Raw genomic sequence first — 13,928 nt, 5'->3', positions numbered from 1 at the left:
AGGTGGCTCCATTGTGAGATCAGTTTTCTGGGGTCATAGTCTTGAATTATATTGTCTATTCTTGTCCAGAATTTGGTGGGGTCGATGTGTTTGCGTGAAGTGTAGGTTACTTTTTGTGTGATTGGTTTGCTTTTGTTTTTGGTCCAGTTGATGTTGAAGGAGTATGTATAGTGGTCTGACCAGAGGGAGCAGTATGAGTTTCCATTTGATGTATGAATCTCTGGTTGTATGGGCTGTTGGGACATGTAGGCTGCAATGTCGAGTTGGTGACCTTTTTCATGTGTGGTTTGAGGGTCTAGCATCTTGTATGTTAAGGCTTCGAGGTATAATAGTAAGATTTCTACTTGTTTGGCGTTTTGGTTTTCAAGGTGGAGGTTTAGCTCTCCTAGGATTAAATTATATGTTGTTGTTAGTGAGTTTCGATAGATAAAATCTTCAAATTTTGGTTTTGCTGTGTTCCAATTTCCTGGTGATATGTATCATAGTATGCTGGTTAGGGTTCCTTTGAGTGATGTGCCTGAGAGTTGGCATGCTAGTAAATCCATGTAAGAGGTAGTTATTTTGTCTTGCATTTTTAGGTCTATGGTGCTTCTGACTATGATGGCAATTCCTCCTCCTCTTTTGTTTTCTCTGCAGACCACTATTATCTTGTATCCTTTTGGGCATACTTCCGTTATTCTGGGGTCTAATTCAGAAGAAAGCCAGGTTTCTATGAGGAAAAAGCAATCTAGGTTTTCTCCTTCTATCCAGTTTATGTGTTCTGTCTTGGGGCCTATGGCCCTGATGTTTAAGTATGCGCATTTGAGGGTGGAGTATTCTATTGGAGCTCTATGAGTTGTTTTCGGGTAGATGAGTAATCTTGAATGGGGTTGTGTTTTGGTCTTGTAGGGGTTTGTCGGTCTTCTTCTTGCTTTATGTGGGGTGGGGTGGCATGTGTACGTCTGGTAGTTTGTGTTTCTGTCTATTGTGGTTCGTCTGGTTGGGTGGAGGATTCCATTAGTGTTTGATATGATTGATATTGGGGAGATGTTGTTTGCAGTCACCCTCCAGTTGGTTAGGAGCAGGGTAATGAGCAGGAGAGCTAGTGTGTGTTTTTGTGGTGTGAGTATCATTTTGGGATAAGGGTGACTGGTAGTATGATGGTGGGTGAGTGGGGGGGGAGCTCTTTCTTTTCCTTCTGCTTGTTACGGGTTGCTGTTCTTCTCGGAGGCTAAGGAGCGACCTGTGGGATTGTTGATGGGTGTTGGAAAATCTTTGGAAAGTAGCACTGCAAGGGCTGTTGGGGGGCGGAGTTCGTCTCCCATGCCAGCTCCAACTCCCTCCCTTGTGGCTACCGCCACTGAAATCAGCTGGGGCAGCTCCCGATAGAAGTGGAGCTGCCCTGAAGATGAAAATCTTTAAAAGTTGTGCCGCAAGGGCTGTTGGGGGGTGGAGTTCATCTCCCACGCTAGCTCCAACTCCCTCCCTTGCGGCTGCCTTCATTGAATTCAGCTGGGGCAGCTCCCGATAGCAGTGGAGTTGCCCTGAAGATGAAAATCTTTAAAAGTTCTGCTAACCACCACTGAGCCTGATGCTATCTGCACAAAATCACAGAGGCAATTTGCCAGGAATGCAGCACCTAACTCCAGATGGGTCACCTCCCACATATAGAGGCCTACACATTTACAGTAGTGGAGGTCTGCTTGAGCTGCAGCTTTCTTTGTGCATACCCTTGAGGGCCAAAACTTTGTTCATGGGGGATAGCTGTTTTTTTGACCAGTCATGACCAGAGCATTCATTTTGGGGAACCAAAAATACCTCTTCACCTTCTCCAGAGGAAGAGGATAGAACCTATCCAGCACCTTGGATCCCTGCAGCCCAACTGGAGCCCACTCTACTAACATCATGCACACGAGTTTATTGTGGAGTGAAATGTTCTTCAGGGTCCCAAGAAGTTCTCCAGGACAGACTCCCCCTGAAGAAATGAAGAAACCTCCAAAACTGAATCAACAAGGTGAGAAAGCTCCTTCCATTGAAACATCTGAATCACCAGGAAGTGTTCCTCCAGAGGAAGAAGAGAATGAGGGGGTGCAACATCCTACGTGTAGTTCCTTATTAACTGAGGATCCAAGAGGTCTCCTGCTTCATCCTGGCCTCACCTGAAGGTCAAGAAACCTCCCACCATCCCTGGCCACTCCTGCACCTTTTGGCTCCAGGAGAGGTATTCCCCCAAGGGGGGCTAGTATCAGCTGCCAGAACTTGATTAACCTGATTAACCTGCAGGAAAGATTGCTGTAGCCAAACAGTACTAGGGTCCCCCAGACCGGGAGTGAGTGAAGGATCACTAGCTTACACCCTTCTTCAAGTTGCAATGAAATCCGAGACTGTTCCCGGTACACTGAAAGTTCCCAATGTTGAGGAAGAAACAGAGGCAAGTCCCCCAGGCCATTTCCAACATTGGAAACAGTCCATAAAGGGAGCCAGCAGCTGTTTACAGCCACCAGCTCCCACAGGCAGTTTAATACTACTCTGCCAGCTCAACCAACCACATGGCCAGCATACATGAGCCTGCACCTTGCATCTAGCCTAAACCTTGGCCTGGGACTCGTTGGGCTCTGAGGTCCCCTCTGTTTGACACTTGGAGTGTGGATTTTTTTTTTTTTTAATACCATAATTCCCCTGACAACAAGGGAATAATGTTAAACCAAGCAGCTTGGCCTTTTTATTTTGAAGGCTGCCTGGAGTCACAGGGTACACTGGGGAGGGGGCCCAAGGGGGCATGGGGGATAGAAGAGGGGGTGATGGGGACACACAACTCCCAACTGCAAAGGCACAGTGAGAACAGAGTCGTGCCACACCAATATACCAAATAACTAAAACAAATAGGGCTATTCACTGAATAACTAAGAACCCTAGTGTGTACATTTAATAAAGGAAATTATTTTAGGATATTGAGTTACTCCGTTTGTTTTAGTTATTTGGTCATCTCCATCATTTTTTCCACCATAACTCCTTGTGAAGATTATTAGTTCTTCTTTTTGTTGTGTATTGCACCAAGTTATTGCCCATCCATAATTACCTGGGGCTACAAAGCCAAGCTCCTTGCTCTATCAAGGCAGGTCCTTAGACTGAAGTCCTGGGAGTGAGGCCCTTAATCTATATCAAATGGTGCAGCATTACCCTGAACAGCTGGGAGCTATGAAATGGAAGATGATGTACAAACAACTCTACCTACCATCTGCTGGAGGTAGAGAAAAAAATTGGAGTTTTCCAGAGAACCAAAGTTCCATAAGTTTTTGATTCTAATCCTGGCACAGAAAAACAACCGAGATGGTAACTTTTGCTGACTTTCTAATGAGTACTTTATGTTCATGAAACAACATGTTAATTATCTAATATGCATAAACCCCATAAAACTTACAAACAAATAAATCTCCAGCATACATTATCATAGTTTGCTATTATTTCCAACTCCTTTCAGTACACCATTTAAATGCTGATTTACTTATTTTGAAAGAAGTTAGAGCAAGCCCTGTCCTTTAATTTAAAAACAAAACAATAAACTGGTATACCATTTTTCTTCATATCGAAACTATCCAGGTGATATCCAATTTATCCTCATCACACAACTTGCCCCATATTTATGTAAAATTTTCAGATTATAAGTCTAAAGTTACAACCATAAATGGAAAAGAAACCAGGTATCACAATAAACTTCATGACTACAAAATTTCTATTTAAAGGGCATGAAGATGTGCATACATCCATGTTTACAGTAGTTTATTTTTAAAAGCTTTAATGGCCTTCTTCCCAATCACTACTCAAAAGGAGAATGTCCTTGCTAGGATCAGGCAAAGAAAACTGCTCCATGATCTCCAAACATTGCAAGTGCAGCTCACATCAAGAAACAGACCACAGAAAACATCTCCCTTTTCCCTAACTGAGTACCAATTACCACAACCCTGTTCAGAAGTTTGTACCTGTCCCCGGTGGTGATAAACATCTGCATTTTGAGGATCGATATCGGCAGCCATGTTGAAGTCTTGGGTGGACAGAATAGGCTGCTGTTGCTGCATGTACATACTTCCTCGTTTGATGAGTGCATTGGCTCGAAGCTATTCAAAGCAAAATATGAACAAATAATTTCTATTTCCACGATGTTCCCAATGGGATTCCTATCTATTTCAGAAGACATGCAAAGTTCCAAATTTCCTATGTTTTACATTGATGTATGTGTGTGGGTGGTGTGTGGGTATGTGTTTGTTTTTTACTGAAGCAAAAAGGAGAACTGCAGAGTTGATGTACAAAGTACTGAAACTTTATTGAAATAGTGGTAATCCAACTGGTGGTTCTCAATAATGAGAAGACTGTCTGTGTTTCAAAAAAACACTCCTTCCTCAGGGGTCCTGGATTATCACTATTTATTTATTCCAATAAAGTTTCTGTACTTTGTACATCAACTCTGCAGTAGAGAGCTGCACAAGAAGGGGGACGACGGGAATCCCGCGTGTTCTCCCTTCAGGTTGTGGGGATCCCGTGGGGACGCCCCCTCAGGTCCCCTTCAGGTTGTGGGGATCCCATGGGGACCCCCTTCATGGGCTCAGGGATCCCAGGGTTGGAGATTGCTTTGTTGGTGTGCACGGCTCCCAGCACGCCACACGTAGCTGACCCATAAGTCTTCCACGACATCAAAGTTGATATCGAAGGGAAGGCTTTGCGCCAGCAGCGTGCAGGGCCCGCTGCCCTGTGAAGAAGCATGTGGTGTCTGGGGATTGGCAAGTGTGACCTCTAGCCCCACCCCCTTCATAAACGCTTGCTTGCTTCTCTCCCTTCTCTGCTTCGCTGGACTTGGAGTCCAGAATGGATCAGGCTGAGCCATTTGGGAGGTGCACGTGTGCCGTGTATGGCAGCAGTTGGAGGGAGACAGCACTACCGGACCGAAGATTTTTGCAGAGGCCGACAAATGTACCATATGTAAAATCCTCTGGCTTTCAAATTCAAACAATGGCCCCACACTGAGAGGGAGAATTTCTCATGCTGCTTGGGGTTGAGAGACTCTTCCTCTCTCAGCCCCTGCAGCATGAGATTCTCCCTCTGCTTGGGGCTGAATTTCATGCTCTAAAATAGAGAAAAAACAAGAAATCAAGTAGAAGTAAACAAATAAATAAATAAAAATGCAAGGAAGTAGGTAAATAAATGGGTGGGGGTAGGCCATGGACGGATGGGACTAGGGGTCCCAGTGTTTTTGTGTTCCTAGGGCACACTGAAGAGTTAATCCTGCTCTGTACATGGGGAATGGAAGAGAATTTTTGGTCATAGGAAGGGAGGGAGGTACAGATGGTAGGGAAGAGAAAGATGAGAGGGAGAAACTATGTAATCAAGTATCTCTTCTTCATTTTCTTAACAAATACATATCTCCTAAACATATCTCTATTCTTCCATCTTTCTTCTTCTTTGGCCTCTGAGGGATTTTCTCTTCTTTCTCTCCCTACCACCCTTGTTTCTTATGCTTCTCCTTCAGTTCCCTTTTTTTGTCCCTCTTCCTATTTTTCCTCTTATGGTTATATTGTTATATATGGTTACTGGTATATTAGATATATGCAATACTCGGATTGGTGTACATTTGATATTGTTCACTTCGACTTGTTATTTCTTTATCCGAATTGTTGTACATTTTGTACTTGGATTTCTGTTTTTCTTTTGGATTTGAATAAAACTTTTCAATAAAATTTAATGGTTAAAAAAAGAGAGGGAGAAATGTTGTGGTAGAAAGGGGACAGATTGAAAGGGATGCAAGAGGGAGGAATGCTGGACATAGTGGTGAAGGGAATAGAGGGAGAGATGTGGCATGTGCTGGAGAGGGGTGATAGAAAGAGAAATGTTGGGCATGGGGCTGGTGAGCAGGTGTGAAAGATAAGAAAGGGATAAATGCTGGACCATGGTAGGAGGAACCAATGGACAGCAACAGAAGAATTTGCAGAAGACTGGAAAGGGGAAAAGAGAAACTGGAACCAACTTGATGGAAAAATAAGTCTCCAGACAACAAAGGTAAAAAACTGAATTTATTGACTAAAATATGTTAGCTTTGGGAAATGTATATAGTAGATGTCTTTGTATTGTGCTCAAAAGAAAAGGAAATGCATTTCTGGTTTTATTTCTCCAGTGCTGAAGTACTTGCTGACCCTGTGGCTGATGGGGATCCCCAAGCACCGCCAGCAGAGGACCTCATCTAGAGATGGCCAGAACTCCCCTCCACCAAGCGCAGCAGTCACTGGCAGCATCCATGAGCCACCGAGGTGCCAGCATCTGTGACTCAGGGACGCAACTGCTGCCTGCCAAGCTTGGCAAAAGGGATCCCCAGCCAAATGTAGAAGTCCTCAGCTGACAGCTTGAGGGACCTCATCAGCTGAGTATTTATATTTACATTAGAGGCTCTGGTAGAAACCCATTTGCAAAGTATGTATTCTTCCCAATTAATATTTCTAAATTAATAAAGTGTCTTTGCTTATTTGTAAATGGGTCTCTACCAGAGCCTTTAATTCAGTAGCATAATTAAACTTCAGAAGTTATTTCATTTATGGGGACGGGCGGGGACGGATTTGATTCCGGCGGGGACGGGTTTGATTTCAGTGGGGACGGGTTTGATTTCTGTCCCTGTACAACTCTCTACTCTGCAGTTCTCCTTTTTGCTTCGGTTGATTGACTTTTACTGCAGATTTTTTGGACTTGTTTGTTCTTGTTACCTTTTTTTTCTTTTTTTAAACATTCATAATGAACTTAGATGCATACCCATGGGATCATCAAAAAATGAGATGAAATGGCATTCATAAATCAGCTTCTGATTCATTTAAAAACAGTTACTGGTCTGGAGCACCAGAAGCGTTAAATGTAAGTGTCATATGTAATCAAAAATAAGAATAACAAGGAAAAAACCTTATTACCCAGTACAGACAAGTCTTTGGCTAAATGGTCTGTTTGGGTATCTGTTATGAAAATCCTGCTGTAAACTGAAAGCTCAATCTATATAAAGGTTCAAGTGCTCTCATGCATAATTCAATGCACTACATGAATTTAAAAGTAAACAAGCAATGTCCTAGCTACTTAAACCTTTAGTGGCAGGAAGCTCTGGAGAACAGATTTCACAGTATAACAAAGTATGACATGTTACTTTAAAGTGAAATGGAAAATTGTTTTCCATTAAGCTACTTACTACTGCAGAAATTATTAATGCCAAGCCCGGTAATGAAGCTATCTGCCAGAATTTTCAACTCATACTGCACACCCAGCTACTGAACAGTGTACTCGGTGGCTCTCACTCTACAGCGCTATGCCCCTGATGGACCTGAGCTTACCTTAACATTTGCTTCCTCCAGACTGATTACTTGATCTAAATCAGGCTTAGCAGCATTTGCGTTGCCAATGAGCAGATAAAATGTGGCTCGCAGAAGCAGTGCCTCGGCCTTGTATCTGCCTCGTGATTCTGTTTCTTTAGTGCATTCACTGATGATCTTGTCATAGTTCTCTTCCTCCATATATTGCTTGGCTTTCAAATACCCAGAACTAGGAAAAAAAGAAAGAGTCCATAAAGAGTGTATAAAAACAGCATCAGGATGCAAAACCTACAGTTCAGGACCACTAGACATATTGGGCTAGATTCACTAACCTTGACTTCCAGGTCCGATCCGGGGCAGATTCCAGCAAGCCTGACCAATTCACAACAGCCCAATATTGTAATGAGGGCGACTGGAGGAACGCCCCCCCCCTATGCCCGCACGGTTCGCTAGTGTGTGATCCTGCTTTCCCTGCAGATGGTCTGCGAATGCATTTTGTGTCCATTTATTTTTTATTTTGATTGGGGGGGGTTCTTGGTCTCCGACTCTCCTGCTCTCAAGCCGTCCCTTGAAACCCTGCCTCCCTTCTCAAACATAGAACCAGTAGAGCTGACATTTTACTTTTGTAGCCCAGCAAGCTCGTGGTTTTAACCCGCTTTAAACCTGTGGGTTAAAACCACGGGCTCGCAGTGCAGGGAAGGGCAGGAGAGATTCAGGGTGGCAGGCAGGAGAGATCCAGGGACAAGCAGGGTGGTGATTCGGGGCAGAGCAGGCAGGAGAGATCCTGGGAAGAGCATCGGGGCGGCAGGCAGGAGAGATCTGGGGACAAGCAGGGTGGCGATTCGGAAGAGTGCAGGGTAGCGATTTGGGAGAGAGCAGGCAGGTGATATCTGGGGCAGAGCAGGCAGGAGAGATCTGGGGCAGAGCAGGCAGGAGAGCTCTGGGGCAGAGCAGGCAGGAGAGATGTGGGGCAGAGCAGGCAGGAGAGATGTGGGGCAGAGCAGGCAGGAGAGATCTGGGGCAGAGCAGGCAGGAGAGATCTGGGGCAGAGCAGGCAGGAGAGATCTGGGGCAGAGCAGGCAGGAGAGATCTGGGACAGAGCAGGCAGGAGAGATCTGGGGCAGAGCAGGCAGCAGAGATCTGGGGAAGAGCAGGCAGGAGAGATCTGGGGAAGAGCAGGCAGAAGAGATCTGGAGAATAGCAGGCAGCAGGCAGGAGAGATTCTGGGCAGCAGAGAGCAGGGCTTCAGTGTAGCTGGAGAGTTGGAAAGACATTTTCAACTGGTCCCCAGCAGTTGCTTCTTGGGTTGATTGGCCAGCCCAGTCGGCTTCAAAAATTTCTTTGGTGAATCGCGTCCCTGTCGACTTTGCATGCTTTTCCCCTCATTTGTATGCATGGATTGGAAGTGGATAACAGAAGAGGTTAGTGAATCGGGACGGAGGGAAATCTGGTCACAAACCGATTGGTACACGATCGGTTTGCTTAGTAAATCTAGCCCATTGTATTAGAATGTTGGATTACAGTATCATAGAAAAATGCTAGAATTAAAAACTGCTAGAACTGAAAAACTCTTCAGATAAACTTCTTCCAGAATCTTAACTGACAGCAACCCAATTTTACTTTTCTATAAAATGATACTGCAAAATTTACACTTTTTTTAAAATAACACACAATAAAAATAAAGCTGTATTAGGGCTGCCAAAACACAGTAATTAAAAAAACTGATTTGCTTACAGAAATTTCTGTATGAGGTGGTAGCTTATATCTGAAGATTGACTTGATGAGAAGATATGAATTGCTACATATGCAGGACCACTCAGATAAGTGAAAATAGATATAGAGATACTTTAAGGAAATAGCAACTACTAGAATTCTTGGTGCCCATCAACTTAAGGCATGAAAAAGTCTGGGTTTTCAGAATAACTATAATGAAATTGAGTACAATGTTATCAGAATATAAAGAAGGCAGGAGGTAATACATGCAAATCCATTTGCATGCATATTCAAGGTTTCATGAAAATTTGATTTAATCGCTTATCTAATTTCTAAGCGAGTTTACAATATATAAAAAGAGCATGAACATAATAAAAATGTCATTAACAATACCATTAATAATTAAAAAAAACAAAAACAAATTACAAAGAAACATCAACTAATAATTGGCATATTAAAAAGGGATAAATGAGACAGACAGTATGCAGTATGGATAACTTGAAAATCTTGTTCTATAGCACTAGATGACCAGAGATAGCAACTCTTGCCCCCCTCCCCCCAGAACCCCCTTGATGTTGACCCCACACAATCTGAATATAGGGAAAACATTCTGTTTAAAAACACACTTGATCATATCCTCCCTATCTATTTGTCATGTTCTTAAGTGTCCTAGGTGACATCAGAACACTCATGTTAGCACAATGCAAGAAGTGGAAGAGAACAGCAAGCCACAGTTAAATTAGCTGTTCTGTGCACCAAACTTTACCCCACTCTCCCATTTCCTTTAATCTGCACACAATTGCAGGAGATTATTTTGTACAAAACAGCACAGCTGTGATGTTAGTATATCCCCAAACCCAAGAGTCCTCAGCTGAAAAGAAACACAAACCAACATTACATGCTCTGCTGAACTATACATGATAAGAAAAAACATTTTCAGAATATAACCTTTGCTGCTGAACTACTGCCTGCACATTCACCACTACACGGAGAATTTCTGCATTTAAATATACCATATATGAACATAACTACAAATTGTAGTGAAAAGTATAAAAGCTGCAGCTAACCTAAGTCTGCAAAGCTAATACAATGGTTCAAAATTCCAGGAGAATTTCCTCTCAATTTTGTTTAGAAGTTCTTACCTTTCTTTCTGGTGAACTTTCAACCTGATTTTAGCTACTCACTGTTATGTTAAAGTCACACAAAGCATGGAAGTCTCAAGTGTCATGATTTAAAGACATAGCAACACAGAGCGTGAAGTTACTTACCTGTAGCAGGTGTTATCCAAGGACAGCAGGCAGATATTCTTATGTGTGTGATGTCATCCATGGAGTCTGGTATAGACTAGTGTTGCCCAAATTGAACTCACCGATTCAGTGAACAGCCTCCCCCCACCCACCCACCCCCGAAACCTGACATACCCCCAGGGCCTCCTAAAGCAGCAGCAGCAGTGGTGGATGGCTAACAGATGCCACAAACAGCCTGCTCAGAGCCTATGTCTGCTGTCTGTCTACTGCATGAGGAGACCTGATGCTATGTTAGATCTCGGGCGAAGGGGATGATGTTGGGAAGTGCTGCACAGGGGGATGAGAGGAACGGAAAGCTGCTGAACTGAGGGATAGGAGGGAGGGATGGAAAGCTACTGCACAGGAAGTAGGAGGGATGAAAGGCTGCTGCATATGGGGAAGAAAGGAAGAATTGCTGGACATGGTGTACAGGAGAGGAAAGGAGTGCAACAAAGAGGTAGAAATCCTGCTTATGGTGGAGGGGAGGGAGACAAGCATGGAGAAGAGAGGGGAGGAATGTTGGACATAGAGTGGAGTGCATGGAGAGATGGAACATGGAGAAAGAAATATTTCATATGATAATGGATGGGAGGAAGGGAGAGATGCTGCATGGAAGGGAATAGAGAGGTTTGACCCAGGGCACAAGGAAGGAATAGAGAAAGAAAGAGAGAAAGAGATGGTAGACAGTGGGAAAGAATGATGGATATGGCAATGGAAGGAAAGGTACAGAGTTGGAAGATGGATGTGAGCACAGAGAAAGAAGAAAACATCAAATGGGCAGGAGACCTTGGTGAGAGAGCTAACAGAAGACAAACAGAAACCGGAGCCTAAGACCAAGATGATTTGAATAATAAAATGACCAGATAACAAAAGGTAGAAAAATAATTTTATTTTCTGTTTTGTGACTACAATATGTCAGATTTGAAGTGTATATCCTGCAAGAACTGGTGTTAGTGAGCATGAGCTAGGACCTAACAGCACCGGCATGTGGTTGGAGAGGACAAAGGGGAGTGGGATGTGTGAAGAGGCTACAAAATAAACCAATCAGGATGTTTGAAAAAAAACAACAAAAAAACACCCAATTAGGCAAGAAAAGCGAATTGAATCAAAAAATCAATTCAATAGGCTGAATTGAATCAAATCATTTTTACCTAAATCAGGCAGCACTAGCACGGACAGTGCAAAAGTGTACTGTCACTTCTAAAGTGAAAAAATCTCAAACAGCCTGTATTGTGCATGTACAAGTGCCTTCCCACCTGCTGCCGGCTCACAGGACATAAGAATGTAAGAATAGCCTTACTGGATCAGACCAATGGTCCATTCAGCTCAGTATCCTGTCTTCATGGAGGCCAATCCAAGTCACAGGTACCTAGCAAAAAGCCAAACAGTAGCAGCATTCAATGCCACCGATCCAGGACAAGCAGTGGCTTCCCCCATATCTGTCTCAACAGCAGACTATAGACTCTTCTTCCAGGAACTTGTCCAAACCTTTTTTAAAACCAGCTACAGTAACCACTTTTACCACATCCTCTGGCAATGTGTTCTAGAGCTTAACTATTTATTCTCTGAGTGAAAAAAATATTTCCTCCTATTGATTTTAAAAGTATTACTCTGTAACTTCATTGCATGTCCCCTAGTCATTGTAAATCTTGATGCAGTAATAAATTGATCCACTTGTACCCATTCTACACCACTCAGGATTTTGTAGACTTCAATCATATCTCTCCTCAGCCATCTTTTCCAATCTGAAGAGCCTTAACCTCTTTAGTCTTTCCTCATACAAGAGGAATTCCATTACCTTTATCATCTTGGTCACTCTTCTTTCTAGTGTTGCTTTTTTGAGTTAAGGAGACTAGAACTAAATGCAATACTCAAGGTAAGGTTGCACCATTGAGTGATAGAGGCATTATAACATTCTTAGTCTTGTTTACCAACCCTTTTCTAATAATTCCTAGCATTTTGTTTGCTTTTTTGGCCTTCGCTGCACATTGGGCGGAAGGTTTCAGCATATTGTCTACGATGACATGCAAATCTTTTTCTTGAGCGCTAACCTCCTAGGTGGACCCTAGCATCCGGTAACTATGATTTGGATTATTCTTCCCAATGTGCATCACTTTGCATTTGTCCACATTAAATCTCATCTGCCATTTGGATGCCCAGTGTCCAATTTCCTAAGGTCTTCCTGCAGTTTTTCAGTCCACATGTGTTTTAACAACTTTGAACAGTTTACCGTAGTGTCATCTGCAAATTTAATCACCTCACTTGTAGTTCCAACTTCCAGATTATTTATAAATAAGTTAAATAGTTCTGGTCCCAGTACAGATCCCTGTGGCACACCACTATTTACCATCCTCCATTGAGAAAAATGGCCATTTAAGCATACCCTTTGTTTTCTGTCCGATAACCAATACTTGATCCACAATTGAACATTGTCTCCTATCCCATGACTCTAATTTTCTCAGGAGCCTCTCATGAGGAACTTTGTCAAAAGTTTTCTGGAAATCTAGATACACTACATCAATCAGCTCACCTATATCTACACCTTCAAAGAAGCCAAGCAAATTTGTGAGGCAAGATCTCCCTCGACTGAACCCATGCTGACTCCGTCTCATTAAATCATGTTTAGCTACATGTTCTACAATTTTATTTTTTTCAATTGTTTCCACTATTTCACCCAGCACTGAGGTCAGGCTTACCGGTCTGTAATTCCCAGGATCTGCCCTGGAACCCTTTTTAAAAATCAGCATAACATTAGAAACCATCCAATCTTCAGGTACTACAGATGATTTTAGCAACAGGTTACAGATCACCAACAGATCAGCAATTTCATGTTTGAATTATTTCAGTATCCTGGGATGTATACTATGCATACAAGTGATTTATAACTCTTTAACTTGCCAATTTGACTTAGTACATCTTCAAGGTTCACCGAGATTTCTTTCAATTCCTCTGCCTCATCACCCTAGAAAACCATTTCCGGTTCAAGTAGATTTCTTGCATCCTCTTCTGTAAAGACCGAAGCAAAGAATTCATTCAGTCTCTCCGCTATGGCCTTATCCTCTCTGAGCGTACCTTTTACTCCTTGATCACCAATGGTCCCACAGAATCCCACAAAGGTTTTCTGCTTTTGATGTACCTAAAAAAAAATTGTTACTATGAGTTGTACTTCATATTCCTGTTTAGTTTTCTTTATCAATGCTTTGCACCTAATTTGCCAGTGCTTATGTCAGTTCAGTTACAAAGCTAAGAAGTCAAAAAGTGGAGCTGGGGGGTTTGTGAGAATATCTGCAAAAGAAGTTACATGTACTGTAGAGGCCATGTGGCCCAGAAGTTGTAGCATTTGTTGTGCCATTAAGCGACACATGATGAGACTCTCTGACATATCTGAAGCAGTGTATCATGTCTCCGTTGAGGCAGGTAGCCTAAGAGGGCTCCAATGAACTCCAGAGCCTGCTTTCTTGTAGTTGACTGTGAATCCTAGCAATTCGAGCAGGCAAACTGTTGCATTCATGGCCTTTTGAGAATGTTGAGGTGTGAAGGCCTTGATCAACCATGACCACAAAGAATTTTGTAAATACTCTTGGTGTTGATGCCAGTCCAAAAGGGAGCATCCTGTATT

At 42.9% G+C, this 13,928-nt stretch overlaps 1 protein-coding gene across 1 annotated transcript in view; it reads right to left on the bottom strand.

Moving 5' to 3' along the window:
- Positions 1-13,928, bottom strand: part of TOMM70 (translocase of outer mitochondrial membrane 70) — a 112,649-nt gene that overhangs the window by 50,388 nt on the left and 48,333 nt on the right. The window contains exons 6-7 of the mRNA XM_033941824.1: positions 7,332-7,539; positions 3,960-4,094 (exon numbers count right to left, since the gene is read on the bottom strand). Coding sequence (XP_033797715.1) covers positions 3,960-4,094; positions 7,332-7,539 — 343 coding nt within the window. The remainder of the gene's footprint in view (positions 1-3,959; positions 4,095-7,331; positions 7,540-13,928) is intronic.

Source organism: Geotrypetes seraphini, chromosome 4, assembly GCF_902459505.1.
Source record: "Geotrypetes seraphini chromosome 4, aGeoSer1.1, whole genome shotgun sequence".
Taxonomy (NCBI): Eukaryota; Metazoa; Chordata; class Amphibia; order Gymnophiona; family Dermophiidae; genus Geotrypetes; species Geotrypetes seraphini.
Note: the sequence above shows the minus strand (reverse complement) of the source record. Positions and strands in the feature narration are given on the sequence as shown.